Source organism: Dendrobates tinctorius, unplaced genomic scaffold (assembly GCF_039654945.1).
Source record: "Dendrobates tinctorius isolate UK_male_01 unplaced genomic scaffold, ASM3965494v1 ptg000028l, whole genome shotgun sequence".
Taxonomy (NCBI): domain Eukaryota; kingdom Metazoa; phylum Chordata; class Amphibia; order Anura; family Dendrobatidae; genus Dendrobates; species Dendrobates tinctorius.
The window spans coordinates 18,568,980-18,584,662 of record NW_027361696.1 but is presented as its reverse complement, the minus strand read 5'-3'; the positions used below and the strand labels follow the sequence as shown (position 1 = coordinate 18,584,662).

The window sequence follows — 15,683 nt, the reverse complement described above, 5'->3', positions numbered from 1 at the left end:
ATGAAGTGTCTTGGCAATGTTGATTGCAGTCATGCCTTGACCTAAATACTCCACAATTTGTTGCTTCTCAGCAGTCGACACATCCTTTTTCTTTCCCATTTTGGCAAAAAATGTAGGTTGCTTAATAATATGGAACAGCCTTCTTAAGTAGTCTTGCCTTTATTTGGACACACCTGCCAAACTAATTTGCACAGGTATCTGCAATTGCTTTCAGTGATATAAAAAGCCCTGACACACATCACCATCAATGAGTTTAAATGACAAACAAAAAAATTCTAACCTTATCACTCCTAAACTCTTTTTGCATAATAATTTGGAACACAGTTTATATATACACTGTATAACAGTGTTATATGTAGGCATTGGATGGCAGTGGCGCATCGTGGGTTACCAGTGCCCAGGGCAAGTATTGCGCCCCCTAGCCTAGTAATCATGCCAACAAATGTCCCATTTAGAAAACAATAATGCCACCCACACAAAATGTAAAGTTTACACTTTCCTGTTTTGAGCAACCAAGTCGTCTTCTGCTGTGCAGTACGGTAATGTCAATGTGCCTCCTGGCATGCTGACGTCCACTTGTGACCCAGGATGAAAAGCGATGGCTCCTTGCTCCACCCCAGTGTCTGTATTGGCATCCTGTTGACAGTGATACTCGGCCACCTCTGTGGCCCCCACCCTCATGCCGAACCCCGCTGTATGGCGCTGTTATGTAGTCTCTGTATGTATTATGCAAACCCTATAAGGCAGTGTCATGCAGGCACAGAATGGCGACGTATTGTAGACATTCTATGGCAGTATTATGTAGCCGCATTTCATGTAGACATCATATTGCGCTGTAGAGGTTGCTGTCTATAACAGTATTGTGTGTCGACACTGTATTACACTATAATTCAGGCACTTTATGCCAGTAGCTGTGTCTTGTAACCATTGTACAGCAGTATCATGCAGGCAAGGTATGGTAGCACTAGATAAGCTTAGTATGGCAATATTATTTAGGGATTGTATGGAAATAGTAAGTAGACTTTTTTCTATAATATAAAGGAATAATATGGCACTATTAGTTAGGCAAAATGTGGCAGCATACTGTAGATATTACATCACAGTATTATATAGGCGTTGTATGACAGTGTTAACATTGTATGGCAGTTTTATGTAGTGTCGCCTGTATGGCAGTGTTATGCAGGACCGGTGCCGCCTGTATGGCAGTGTTATGCAGGACCGGTGTCGCCTGTATGGCAGTGTTATGCAGGACCGGTGTCGCCTTTATGGCAGTGTTATACAGGACCGGTGTCGCCTGTATGGCAGTGTTATGCAGGACCTGTGTCGCCTGTATGGCAGTGTTATGCAGGACCGGTGCCGCCTGTATGGCAGTGTTATGCAGGGCCGGTGTCGCCTGTATGGCAGTGTTATGCAGGACCGGTGTCGCCTATATGGCAGTGTTATGCAGGGCCGGTGTCGCCTGTATGGCAGTGTTATGCAGGGCCGGTGTCGCCTGTATGGCAGTGTCATGCAGGGCCAGTGTCGCCTGTATGGCAGTGTTATGCAGGACCGGTGTCGCCTGTATGGCAGTGTCATGCAGGGCCAGTGTCGCCTGTATGGCAGTGTTATGCAGGACCGGTGTCGCCTGTATGGCAGTGTTATGCAGGACCGGTGTCACCTGTATGGCAGTGTTATGCAGGACCGGTGTCACCTGTATGGCAGTGTTATGCAGGACCGGTGTCGCCTGTATGGCAGTGTTATGCAGGACCGGTGCAGCCTATGTGCCAGCAGACCTCCATATAGATGGGGGCAGAGCCGGTCCCGACCATGTGTTTCTCGTGTGCCATACACTTGGGGATGTGGCCGCCTCCGTGGGCTATGCATCTTGTAGCTTTCCCAGGCAGGTCCACGTCCTTCTCTGCCCAGTCTGTGTTGTGTCCTACTGGCACATAGCAAGGTGAGATACCAGAGTTACGGACCATCCTGATTGGGTGCACCTTGTAGCAGTTGGAACTCTTTTATGCTTTTTTGATCAGCTTGGTCCCCTATCTTACCTATATGTGTTAATATGTATGGGCCTAAGGGTTTCTATGCACAGTTTTCATTCTAGGATGTATTTGTCTGTTAATGGCCGCAGTGTGAATGTGCACCTACACAGGAGTGCCAACCCTGTTTTTTTATGGGGGTTGAGCCTGGAAGCATCTACTCATTCTGCATTAATTCTGCACCAAAAATGCATAAAGAAAAAGGAAAAACACAGTAAAAAAATGCCGCAAAAATACAATAATCACAGCAGATGGCTTTTGCATATTGTGGTACGGCAATAATAAAAGCAGAGTTTTCTCACATGAGAACATGATCTAACGTGCAGCTTGTAGTTAGCAGGGGGAAGAAATTGAGGCGGTAATTAATGCTTCATGTGGCGGTAATGAGCGGCTGCACACCTGGGCAGATAATGACAACCTGGCGCCCACAGACCCAGGTACTACTGTATTAAATGGCACAGCTTAGAGCCTGAAGTCTCCGTGTTTCTTACACAGGGCTGATCATAGTAATCCAGACTCCTTTATACTACGAGAGTCATCACCAGCAGAACATAAAGGGGGATAATGTGCAGGTTTGTGCCAGTCAAGAAACCGAGGAGGTGTTCTGCATCATGCGCCATGACTTCTACCTTCAGCAGGCCACGATCATGTCTCCAAAATAAGTGCGACAACCTTAATAGAGGCGGCGGGGGAAAGAGAAAGCTGAACCCCCTTTGTCGTGCCATTACGTCAAGTTGCCAAATAACTTTACGCCCACAGTGGTGCGTGTACGGCACAAGTCTGCTGAGGCAGGTGATCAGAAACACAATCACGTCATCACTTCTGGAAATAGCAAATTCAGTTTATTAGTAAAATTCACAAACTTTCTGCTATTTGCAATAAACAAGTTGTGTTCAGATATTTACATTGTTCTTGTTTTATTGGCTTATTGCAGGTCATAACAGCCAGAGGGGCTCTATTAAGGCCTCTTTCACACTTCCGTTTTTGACAATCAGGCAAGATCCGCCGATTTTGAAAAAAACGGATCCGCCATTTTTCTTTGCGGATCCGTTTTTTTCCCCATTGACTTTCATTATTGGCGGATCTTGACGGATTGCCGTCTGTTGCATCCGTTCTTGTGCGGATCCGCCAAAATGTTGCTGTCCGTCAACATCCTCAAAGATTGCCAAACGGAGCTTGCAACGTTTTTTTGGCCTGCGGATCCTCCAGACACTGATTTAACCCGAAATTCTGTCTGGGTGCCGGACAAAGAAAAAAAAAATGTCTCTCTCTCTCTCTCTCTCTCTCTCTCCTGCGATTCCTTTAACATTCTTCATTTGGCGGATCCCTCAAAAAAACGGACGGGTGGCATCCGTTGTCATCAGTACTAAAACGGATTCGCTATCCGTCCTTTTGGCGGATTTTAACTGACACAAAAAACTGAAGTGTGAAAGAGGCCTAAGTACTAACGATGCTGAGACTTCCAAATCCTCCCCCACCCCTCTTGTGAATTACGTTTAGTGAAATTTACAGATATTTCCCTTACATTGTTTTTGTTTTATTGGCTTACTGTAGGGTATAACAGCTAGAGACCCTCCTTTGAAGTTCTAAAGATGCAGAGACTGGAAGAAGTACCCCCATTGCACATTCAGTTTAGTAAGATTTACAAACTTTATGCTGTTTGCAATAAACCAACAAAATGAGTTGTATTTTAAATATTTTCAGCGTTCTTGCTTTATTGGTTTATTGCAGATTATAACAGCCAGAGTGGCTGTACTATGTACTAAAGATGCTCAGACTGCAAGAGTCGGTAAAAGTGATGAATTTGGAGACACCACTCTATGTTCACAACAAAATGCTACTTTTACTGACTCCTGCAGTCTCAGCATCTATAGTACTTGGTACAGCCTCTCTGTCTTTTATAACCTGCTGCACCTCTAGCTGTTATAACCTGCTGCAACCGTGATCACCAAACGCCATCTTCTCACATTGTTCCTGTTGCTGGATATAAAGCTGGGGCTCCTCAGACTGTGGGAGTCATTAATGGCAGTAACCCTAATGTGGGTGAATAATTTTGACTGCTGCCTTCTTATGGGGCAGAGGGTCCCTCAGGCCCGACGGCTTTGTCATGGCTGATTTTTCTGCACCCCCTGTGCCTGCAAACACAGCGGATCCTCTTCATTCCTGCCTGATTGACACTTCAGGGAGTTTTCTAGCCCAGGAGCTTGGTCGGTGGTGACGGATCCGGGAGCCTCAGTCCTGCATGATGGATAGAAAACCAGACAAGATCAGGTAGAGCGCGACGCAAAAGGCGGGGAAGAAGACATGTAAACAGCAACCGCGGGGAATATTATCCATAATCGCTGGGTATTAAAATATGTAAAGTTTCTTTTTATTCTGCTTTTTATTTTTGACGAATTTCCCCTGGCATGGTTAATGGCCGATCATAAAATGCCCACAAGGGCGAACCTGCCAGGCATGGAAGTAACATTGAGGGCAAATAAGAACGAGTGCATAATATAATGAACCCCGCGATAACCATCAGTAATAATGCTGCATCCGAGGCTGGGATTTATAGAGGCTCCTGGGCGTGATAGCCTGCAGGGGAAGGATGCGGCCGTCTGTGCTGGTGTTACTGTATCAATGGATGTGACTCCTGCTGCCCTCCGGTCACACAGACAATTATTCCTCAAAGAATAGAAGAATGATCTGTTCCCGGAGATATTATTCTTAACATTGATCTGTAAATTACCAAGATCTCCGTGATTCTTGTACATAGGGGGCAGTATTATAGTAGTTATATTCTTGTAAATAGGGGACAGTATTATAGATCTCCGTGCTGAGCGATCACACCGGACACAAAGGAGCTCATCATAGTCTGCAGAATGCCTCCCCGAACAATGGTCCTTTGTATACCGTCTGCAAAAGAGAAAATGTGTGCAACACCCTGCAGGGGGCGGTACTATAGTAATTATATTCCTGTACATATGAGCAGTATTATAGTAGTTATATTCTTGTACATGGAAGCAGTATTATATAGTAGTTATATTCTTGTACATAGGGAGCAGTTTTATAGTAGTTATATTCTTGTACATAGGGAGCAGTTTTATAGTAGTTATATTCTTGTACATGGAAGCAGTATTATATAGTAGTTATATTCTTGTACATAGGGAGCAGTTTTATAGTAGTTATATTCTTGTACATAGGGAGCAGTTTTATAGTAGTTATATTCTTGTACATAGGGGGCAGTATTATAGCAGTTATGTTCTTGTACATAGGGGACAGTATTATAGTAGTTATATTCTTGTACATAGGGGGCAGTATTATAGTAGTTATATTCTTGTATATAGGAGTAGTATTATAGCAGTTATGTTCTTGTACATAGGGGACAGTATTATAGTAGCTATATTCTTGTACATAGGAGCAGTATTATTGTAGTTATATTCTTGTACATAGGAGCAGTATTATTGTAGCTATATTCTTGTACATAGGAAGCAGTATTATAGTAGTTATATTCTTGTACATAGGAGCAGTATTATAGTAGGTATATTCTTGTACATAGGAGCAGTATTATAGTAGGTATGTTCTTGTACATAGGGGACAGTATTATAGTAGTCATATTCTTGTACATAGGGGCAGTATTATAGTAGTTATATTCTTGTATATAGGAGTAGTATTATAGCAGTTATGTTCTTGTACATAGGGGACAGTATTATAGTAGTTATATTCTTGTATATAGGAGCAGTATTATAGTAGGTATATTCTTGTACATAGGGGCAGTATTATAGCAGTTATATTCTTGTATATAGGAACAGTATTATTGTAGTTATATTCTTGTACATAGGAACAGTATTATAGTAGTTATATTCTTGTACATAGGGGGCAGTATTATAGTAGTTATATTCTTGTAAATAGGGGACAGTATTATAGTAGTTATATTTTTGTACATAAGGGCAGTATTATAGTAGCTATATTTTTGTACATAGGAGCTGTATTATAGTAGTTATATTCTTGTACATAGGGGCAGTATTATAGTAGTTATATTCTTGTACATAGGGGCAGTATTATAGTAGTTATATTCTTGTACATGGGAGCAGTATTATAGTAGTTATATTCTTGTACATGGGAGCAGTAGTTATATTCTTGTACATAGGAGCAGTAGTTATATTCTTGTACATGGGAGCAGTATTATAGTAATTATATTCCTGTACATAGGAGCAGTATTATAGTAGTTATATTCTTGCACATGGAAGCAGTATTATAGCAGTTATGTTCTTGTACATAGGGGACAGTATTATAGTAGTTATATTCTTGTACATAGGGGCAGTATTATAGCAGTTATATTCTTGTATATAGGAGCAGTATTATTGTAGTTATATTCTTGTACATAGGAACAGTATTATAGTAGTTATATTCTTGTATATAGGGGGCAGTATTGTAGTAGTTATATTCTTGTACATAGGGGGCAGTATTATAGTAGTTATATTCTTGTAAATAGGGGGCAGTATTATAGTAGTTATATTTTTGTACATAAGGGCAGTATTATAGTAGCTATATTCTTGTACATAGGAGCTGTATTATAGTAGTTATATTCTTGTACATAGGGGCAGTATTAAAGTAGTTATATTCTTGTACATAGGGGGCGGTATTATAGTAGTTATATTCTTGTACATAGGGGCAGTATTATAGTAGTTATATTCTTGTACATAGGGGCAGTATTATAGTAGTTATATTCTTGTACATAGGAGCTGTATTATAGTAGTTATATTCTTGTATATAGGGGCAGTATTATAGTAGTTATATTCTTGTACATGGGAGCAGTATTATAGTAGTTATATTCTTGTACATGGGAGCAGTATTATAGTAGTTATATTCTTGTACATGGGAGCAGTAGTTATATTCTTGTACATGGGAGCAGTAGTTATATTCTTGTACATAGGAGCAGTATTATAGTAGTTATATTCTTGTACATGGGAGCAGTATTATAGTAGTTAAATTCTTGTACATGGGAGCAGTATTATAGTAGCTATGTTCTTGTACATAGGGGCAGTATTATAGTAGCTATGTTCTTGTACATAGGGGGCAGTATTATAGTAGCTATGTTCTTGTACATAGGGGGCAGTATTATAGTAGTTATATTCTTGTACATAGGGCATAGGTTCGCCTTTATATAATCACAACATTTTATGTTTCTTCGGAGAACACCATTCTCCTCTGTAAATTATATGTAATAACTTTCATTCTTTCACAGTTTCCAGAGTGTTGTTTTTTATACTCATGAAGCTAAATGTGGATAATGACTATAAGATTTGCGAAGTCGGTTATTCTGAGATTAGAGGATCCCGCACATTTCTCCATCTCTGTCTTTAGCTAAGAATTAGTTCAGTTATGTAGGGGATGTCGTTTTTTCTCATATCAGCCAATCAGATCCCTTCTCACATTATTTACAGTAAAAGAAATAACGAGAGCTGCAGGTCCATATGTTAATTGTATAAATTTTGACGTTTTAGGCTTTTAGTTAAATGTAATTTATTTGTGTTTTTCTTATTAATATTCATGACAAGAACCAGCGGCAGAATCTTGTGTTTTCACGTGTTTTACACTCTGGGAGAGTCTCACTTTGCTTCTCCTGTGGGAGTTCAGCCGTCGTTTTACTAATCTCTAAACCGCACTTCTTTTTAATATATGCAGAGTGTCTGATAATCTTCCTGATTGTCAAGAATGTTAAAAAATGTGGAGTAGTAAGTTACCTACAACAACCAAGTAAGCTGCTGGTTTCTTTTACTTAGTCTCTGAACATAAAACTGGATTATGAATGGTTGGTATACACAACAGCTCTACTTGTTCTTTGTACTAATTTTTTGAAACTACTCCCTTATCGTTTACATCCAGATTTATGTATGAACCACATAAACCGCGAAATCTCTGTATACATACATTACTGACTCGCATCCTGTATTATCCTCCAGAGCTGCACTCACTATTCTGCTGGTGCAGTCACTGTGTACATACATTACATTACTGATCCTGAGTTACATCTGTTGTGAATTCTCTCCCTGGCTTCCCTCTGGTGTTTACTGAAGGTAGTGGAGCTGGTCAGATTGACAGAGGGGTTGCGAGTTCTCTTTCTGGGCTCCCTCTGGTGGTTACTGGAGGTAGTGGAGCTGATCTGATTGACAGAGGCTTGCCACCTGATGATGAGGAAGACGATTGGAGATCTGGGGTTTCAGATTGGGATTTAAGACAGCCGACTCCCTCTATCCCTGCTGGTGATTTTCTTCCTGTGCTTCTTGAGGTCTGATGTCTCCTGCTCTGTCCCTGCATGTTCAGCTAAGTCGTTCATTTGCTACTCTGTTTGCATTTGATCTGGTTTTGTCTATCTCTGCTTTGTGTGGGTCAGCCAGCTCTGGCTGGAACTGTGCTGAATCACCGCCCATATGTTACTGCATGTGCCAGTTTTGTTTTGTCCCCTGTTATATTGGTCTCATTTTGCCTTGCTTTCAGAATATACCAGAGTGCTGATATAGTGGGGGCGAAGTCGTGCGACTTCAGTGTTTTTGTGCATCAGACGTGTTGGACTTTTGCAGGGTTTTTTGCGTGATTACAGACAGTGTCTTTCCTTTCCTGTCCTGTCTAGTCAGTGTGGGCCCCATCGCTTGCTCAGTCTATTTTTCTGCCTGCGTTTGTGTTTTTCATCTTGTCTCACCGACAATATATGTTTGGGGGCTATCTATTCCTTTGGGGTCTGCTCCTGGGCAGTTTAGATTTCCCCTTTCATGCTTTAGGTTTAGTTAGCTCTCTGGCTGTGCCGAGGCGTCTAGGATCATCGTAGGTACGCTCCACAGCTACTGCTAGTTGTGTGGACAGGATCAGGGGTCTGCAATCCGCTTAGTTACCAACCTCTCTGGTTTTCTGTGCCTTATCCGGGGCCTGCTAGCCCCCTCGGTGACCCATTCATAACATACATCCTGTATTATTCCCCAGAGCTGCACTCACTATTCTGCTGGTGTAGTCACTGTGTACATACATTACATTACTGATCCTGAATTACATCCTGTATTCTACTCCAGAGCTGCACTCACTATTCTGCTGGTGCAGTCACTGTGTACATACATTACTGATCCTGAGTTACATCCTGTATTATACCCCAGAGCTGCACTCACTATTCTGCTGGTGCAGTCACTGTGTACATACATTACATTACTGATCCTGAGATACATCCTGTGTTATACTCCAGAGCTGCACTCCCTATTCTGCTGGTGCAGTCACTGTGTACATACATTACATTACTGATCCTGAGTTACCTCCTGTATTATGATCCAGAGCTGCACTCACTATTCAGCTGGTGCAGTCACTGTCTACATACATTATATTACTGATCCTGAGTTACATCCTGTATTATCCTCCAGAGCTGCACTCACTATTCGTCAGGCTTCAGAGCTGACATCTCCTGGCATTCCTCCTGCTCTTTTAGGACTAATTTGCAGTTTCTGCAGCCAGTACAGGGCACAGTGCCCACATAATCTATGAATCCTCCCTTGTGTTTTTGCAGTTGCTGTCAGTCATTGCTTTGTCCCCTTTTTCCCCTCTTTTTATTTATTCCTTTGCATTTTTAGTACCAGCAGAGACTAAGCCTAGGAGGTGTCAGCCGTTATCACCGTCATCTGCTGTATGATAATATTCAGACATCTCCCAGAAGATGAAGCAGCTGATGATTAATCAGAATGTGTAATGCAGGTGGTGTCGGGCAGAGAGGCTGAATTATCAGGCAGTGGAGAGAAGACCCTAATAGCCCCAGACTCCATGCTGCTCTCCTTGGTGCCCTCTCTATTGTGCCCTCTATATCATGCCCTGTTTATGTCCTTTCTGCCCTCTCCATGTCACCTTCTCATGCCTCCCACTCCACGCCACCCTCTCTATGCCTCCTACTCCACGCCGCCCTCTCCTAGCCGCCCTCTCCTTGCTGTCCTCCCTTTAAATGCCATCTTCTCCATACCACCCTCTAAAATGATGCCCTCTTAATGCCGTCGTCTCCATGCCGCCCTTTCTATGCCGTCCTCTCCGTGCTGCCCTCTCCATGCCACCTTCTAAATGACGTCCTCTCCGTGCTGCCCTCTCCATGCCACCTTCTAAATGACGTCCTCTCCATGTCGCCCTTTCCATGCCACTCTTTGCACGCTTCCATGCCGCCCTCCCTCTAAATGCCTCCCTTTAAATGCTCTCCTCTCCATGCCACCCTCTAAATGTCGGGTTCTCCACGCCGCCCTCTTCACGCCGCCCTCTCCATGCCGCCCTCTTCCTGCTGCCTTCCCTCTTCTCTCCCAATGAGCACACAGCACTAGTTGAGGATGTAGAAACTATTCTCTATATCAGACATATGGGTAAAGTCTCAGACCTGGTGTCCAGTCTGTTACTGAAGACATTGCCCATTCCACCCGCTGAGTAGCCACAAATGACTATCATAGCTGGTCCACTAGAAATCCCAGTGGGGGAAGGGAAGTGACAACCTTTCTAAGCAGATTTCTCCTTCCCAAATGTGGTTGTCTCTCTTCCAGTTTCTGAGAGGCACTGATCCACCAGTCCTTGTTATGAAGACTACAACTTCCATCATGTCCACAAGTGACCATCTGCAGCCTTCATTACTTAGTTTGTAATGCTTTTCTCCACTAGGCCTGAACCAGGAGCCAAGATGCCTGGGCTGATGAATCGATTCACGGGCACCCCCTTACCCCTGACGTCGGCTGAGATAAGTGCCTGCGTCAGTGGCTATGCCCTGGGGATGACTGCCTCGCTCACCTACAGCAACCCCGAGGCTCAACCCGTAGAAGGTAACTAATGAGTCTGATGTCTGCGTTACCTGCAGCGATGGAGCCCCGGAGCGGAAATCGGAACACAGCCCTGTACTGAGGTCTCTTATCTTGGAGTCGGGTCTATACAATACCCTGGGCAATAAGCAAAGTGGGTCACCAGTGTTGTGTTTACACCCGTTATAATTTCTGCATACTGCCACATAGTACTCAGATTATACCACCATATACAGGCCACATAGTACCACCTGCCCAATAATATACAGTATCTCAGTAGTACTGCCTTACAGTGCCCAAGTTATAATGCCTCATAGTCCCCATATAATACCGTCATGCACCTTTATAGAATACTCAATCTCCGCATCACAAGTATCCGACCTACATAAACGCATGGGTCACGCTGAGCACAGCACTCCTACAGGTGGGAGGCAGTATCACGGCGTGGGCCTGGGTGGTCTCTTGTATCTCCATGTCGGCAGTGACTGTCTCCTATTTCCCCCGCAGCTCTCTTTGTATTTCCCCTCAATGAGCACACGGTGGTCGTAGGCTTCGAGGCCGTTATCTGCAGGAGAATCGTCACCGTCCAGATCAAGGACAAAGGCAAAATGGATGAATCCTACTACGATTACTGCAGCTTGTCCGGCGGGCGACTGCCTGACGGGAATGGTGAGAGCGGCAGGATAGCACCGCCATAACGTGCTGGTGTCAGTGTGATCACTGCAGACAAGGACCATGTATCTAATCCTATCCTGTGTGATATTGTGTGCTGATCCGTGTATCTATTCCTATCCTGTGTGATACTGTCTGCTGAGCCGTGTATCTAATCATCCTGTGTGATACTGTGTGCTGAGCCGTGTATCTAATCCTATTCTGTGTGATACTGTCTGCTGAGCCGTGTATCTAATCCTCTCCTGTGTGATACTGACTGCTGAGCTGTGTATCTAATCCTATCCTGTGTGATACTGACTGCTGAGCTGTGTATCTAATCCTCTTCTGTGTGATACTGCCTGCTGAACTGTGTATCTAATCCTTTCCTGTGTGATACTGACTGCTGAGCTGTGTATCTAATCCTATCCTTTGTGATACTGTCTGCTGAGCTGTGTATCTAATCCTATCCTTTGTGATACTGTCTGCTGAGCTGTGTATCTAATCCTATCCTGTGTGATACTGACTGCTGAGCTGTGTATCTAATCCTCTCCTGTGTGATACTGTCTGCTGAACTGTGTATCTAATCTCTCCTGTGTGATACAGTCTGCTGAGCCGTGTATCTAATCCTCTCCTGTGTGATACTGTCTACTGAGCTGTGTATCTAATCCTATCCTATGAAAAGGGGGCCTTGAGGGGCCACTGCCTAGTCCTTCTCCCAGGATTGTGGTGTGGTGGGACCTGCTGAGTTCTGCTCTGCCACATCCTTACATTTCTGCCTCTACCGTCTTGGTGATCACTGGATAATCAGCTGTTATCGCGGACATCTCACATTGTAACATGAACATATATAACCCCTCGATGTCTATCTTTGGACTTCTTCCATTGATTCTGTGGGTCGTGGATACATTTACTGCTTACTGGAGACCAGACAGAAGGGATGCTTGAGTGCAGAACCCAGCTGTGACCAGCAGGTGTCACCAGGGACTGATGTATGCTATGGGACAGCGAGGAGGCTGATACCAGATAATAGCAGAATATCCCGTCTGTTCTTAGTCTACTGCACTTTAATGACTGCTCTCCAGTATCACCCCAGGGCGATTATATGAAGCTTGTATTGTCGCCATTTCCAGGTCATTAGATTGAGGTGTTTGGATTCCTGATGAGCGAGTGACAGATGGAAGTGGTGCACACTGCTGGGGTACGAGGAGCTTGAAATACGGAGAGCTGGGGTACAATACGTAGAGCTGGGATATGTAGAGCTGGGATACAATACGTAGAGCTGAGATATGGAGAGGCTGGGATGCGGAGAGCTTGATACGGAGAGCTTGGGATACAATACGTAGAGCTGAGATGCGGAGAGCTGATATCTAGAAAATCAGCCTCTGAACAATGGGCAATGAGATGCGGAGAGATGCAAATTGTCTCACGCTCTATACCTGAATAGTGTGCATCCCGGAGAGCTCATACACGGCTCTTCAGATGGTATCACACAGGATAGGATTAGATACACGGCTCAGCAGACAGTATCACACGGCTTAGGATTAGATACACACCTCAGCAGACAGTATCACACAGGATAGGATTAGATACAGGGCTCAGCAGTCAGTATCTCACAGGATAGGATTAGATACACGGCCCAGCAGATGGTATCACACAGGATAAGATTAGATACACGGCTCAGCAGACAGTATCACACAGGATAGGATTAGATGGTACTTTGGTATTAGATGGTACTGGTATCACACAGGAAAGTACATGGTACTTTCTGTAGAGTACCGCAGGTTTCTGTTCTCTGAGCTGTAGAGGGAGCCGTTGTCATTGCTTTCTATAGTGTCGGTCTCGGATACTGCACCACGCACTTCTGCAGTTCTCACTATGTTGCCAGTCGCGTTCCTTCCCTGTACTCTGATATCTTGGATAGTCCCCGGCATTAATTGTCCTTTCCTTGTGTCTGAGCTGCAGGGAGGATTCTTCTGGACGAAGATTTGGAGAGAATCATCTTTGTGGCCAACCTCGGGGCAGTACCGGCCCAGGAGAGTGTGTCCGTGCTGATTAGCACCTCGTCTGAGCTCCCAACGCTTTCCAGCGGGGCCGTCCGTGTCCTCGTCCCACCAGTTTGTGTCCCCCGAGTGTCTCACACCTCCACGGACAGCACCTTAGCCGCGGTGACTCCCCTGAGACTGTAAGAACTGTGGACACTATATGTAAGGAACTGTAGCGTTGTCTGGGCAGACAGAGCAAAAAGAGACTTGGTTAGGGACGGAGCCGCAGTTAGAGAGAGAGCGGGACGGAGCCGCAGTTAGAGAGAGCGGGACGGAGCCGCAGTTAGAGAGAGCGGGACGAAGCCACAGGTAGAGGGAGAGGGACGGAGCCGCGGGTAGAGAGAGAGAGAGGGACGGAGCCGCGGGTAGAGAGAGAGGGACGGAGCCGCAGGTGGAAAGAGAGAGACTGGTCCGTGGGTAGAGAGAGACGAGGCCGCAGGTACAGATGGAACTGCAATCAGAGAGAGACGGGGCCGCAGGTAGACAGAACATTTCGGATCTCGGCTCCCGCGCCACTTACCGTCACATGTGATGTGTTGTCCTAGGAGAGAGGCCGGATTGTGCAGCGGCACCAAGAAGCTCTGCCTAGCGACCTTACTAGAAACAGAGGCAGTGAACGCGGCAGAGTACGAGCTGACTTTCCACCTGGAGATCCGAGCCCCCTACCTGTTAGCAGGTAAGTGACCTCCACAAATATCCCCCCCTGACTCTTCCCACTACGTCTTGGGTAAAGACGCGTTATACAGCTTGTCCTGGGACTGAGCAACAAGTGGAGGCAGGTGACCCGGTGCCCTGCCGGGGGGGCCGTACCAGGGACGATGCCGGCAAGCCTAAGGTAGAGAGAGGCTGAGCCACGGGCCAACATAGAGGAAAAGTCCACACAGATGTAATAGGTAAACCTACTCATTTCCATCTTAACATACTACAAACAAACCCTGTGTTGTCTGACCCTGCAGTCTTCACCTTGCAAGATGAGACTAAATAGGGTTAGTTTGTATTCTGTAGCCATGGTGATGCATAGATTTGCATAACAGCTGTATACATCAAGCCGTAGAAGATTAATGAGAGCGAATCAAACGAAAAGGTAAGACACGAGTCAGAATTAATGGAAAACAGGAGATAACAGAGACCACACTTCCATGTTTCAGGTGTGGAGAGTCCCACTCATGAGATCCGAGCAGACGCCGACCCCTCAGCTCCTTCTGCCAAGAGCATCGTGATCACGTTGGCTAACAAGCACACATATGACCGTCCTGTGGAAATCCTCATCCACCCCAGCGGTAAGGACCTTCTGTCTGCTATATTCAGTGACTAAAGAACCTATAGGACATATGTGAGGAAGTGGGAATGAGGGGACCTCCCCAGCATGAGGAAGTGGGAATAAAGGGACCTTCCCAGCCATGAGGAAGTGAGAATAAAAGGACCTCCCCAGCCATGAGGAAGCGGGAATAAAGGGACCTCTCCAGCCATGAGGAAGCGGGAATAAAAGGACCTCCCCAGCCGTGAGGAAGCTGTAATAAAGGGACCTCCCCAGCCATGAGGAAGCGGGAATAAAGGGACCTCCCCAGCCAAGAGGAAGCGGGAATAAAGGGACCTCCCCAGCCATGAGGAAGCAGGAATAAAGGGACCGCCCCAGCTATGGGGAAGTGAGAATAAAGGGACCTCACCAGTGATGAGGAAGCTGGAATAAAGGGACCTCCTCAGCTATGGGAAAGCAGGAATAAAGGGACCTCCCCAGTGATGAGGAAGTGGGAATAAAGGGACCTTCCCAGCTATGAGGAAGCTGGAATAAAGGGACCTCACCTGCCATGAGGAAGCGGGAACAAAGAGACCTCCCCAGCTATGAGGAAGCGGGAATAAAGGGACCTCCCCAGCTATGAGGAAGCGGGAATAAAGAGACCTCCCCAGTGATGAGGAAGCGGGAATAAAGAGACCTCCCCAGTGATGAGGAAGCGGGAATAAAGAGACCTCCCCAGTGATGAGGAAGCGGGAATAAAGAGACCTCCCCAGTGATGAGGAAGCGGGAATAAAGGGACCTCCCCAGCTATGAGGAAGCGGGAATAAAGGGACCTCATCAGCCTCAAGAAAGCAGGAATAAAGGGACCTCTCCAGTGATGAGGAAGCGGGAATAAAGGGACCTTCCCAGCCACAAAGATGCGGGAATAAAGGGACTTCCCCAGTGA

General features: G+C 45.3%; 1 protein-coding gene across 2 annotated transcripts in view; it reads left to right on the top strand.

Annotated features, from left to right (window-relative positions):
• Positions 1 to 15,683, top strand: part of VWA5B1 (von Willebrand factor A domain containing 5B1) — a 103,443-nt gene that overhangs the window by 31,196 nt on the left and 56,564 nt on the right. For both annotated transcript variants that reach the window (XM_073570364.1, XM_073570363.1), the window contains exons 2-6: positions 10,674 to 10,831; positions 11,315 to 11,476; positions 13,421 to 13,640; positions 14,046 to 14,176; positions 14,649 to 14,780. In XM_073570364.1, the coding sequence (XP_073426465.1) occupies positions 10,693 to 10,831; positions 11,315 to 11,476; positions 13,421 to 13,640; positions 14,046 to 14,176; positions 14,649 to 14,780 (784 nt within the window). In that variant the 5' untranslated portion in view covers positions 10,674 to 10,692. The remainder of the gene's footprint in view (positions 1 to 10,673; positions 10,832 to 11,314; positions 11,477 to 13,420; positions 13,641 to 14,045; positions 14,177 to 14,648; positions 14,781 to 15,683) is intronic.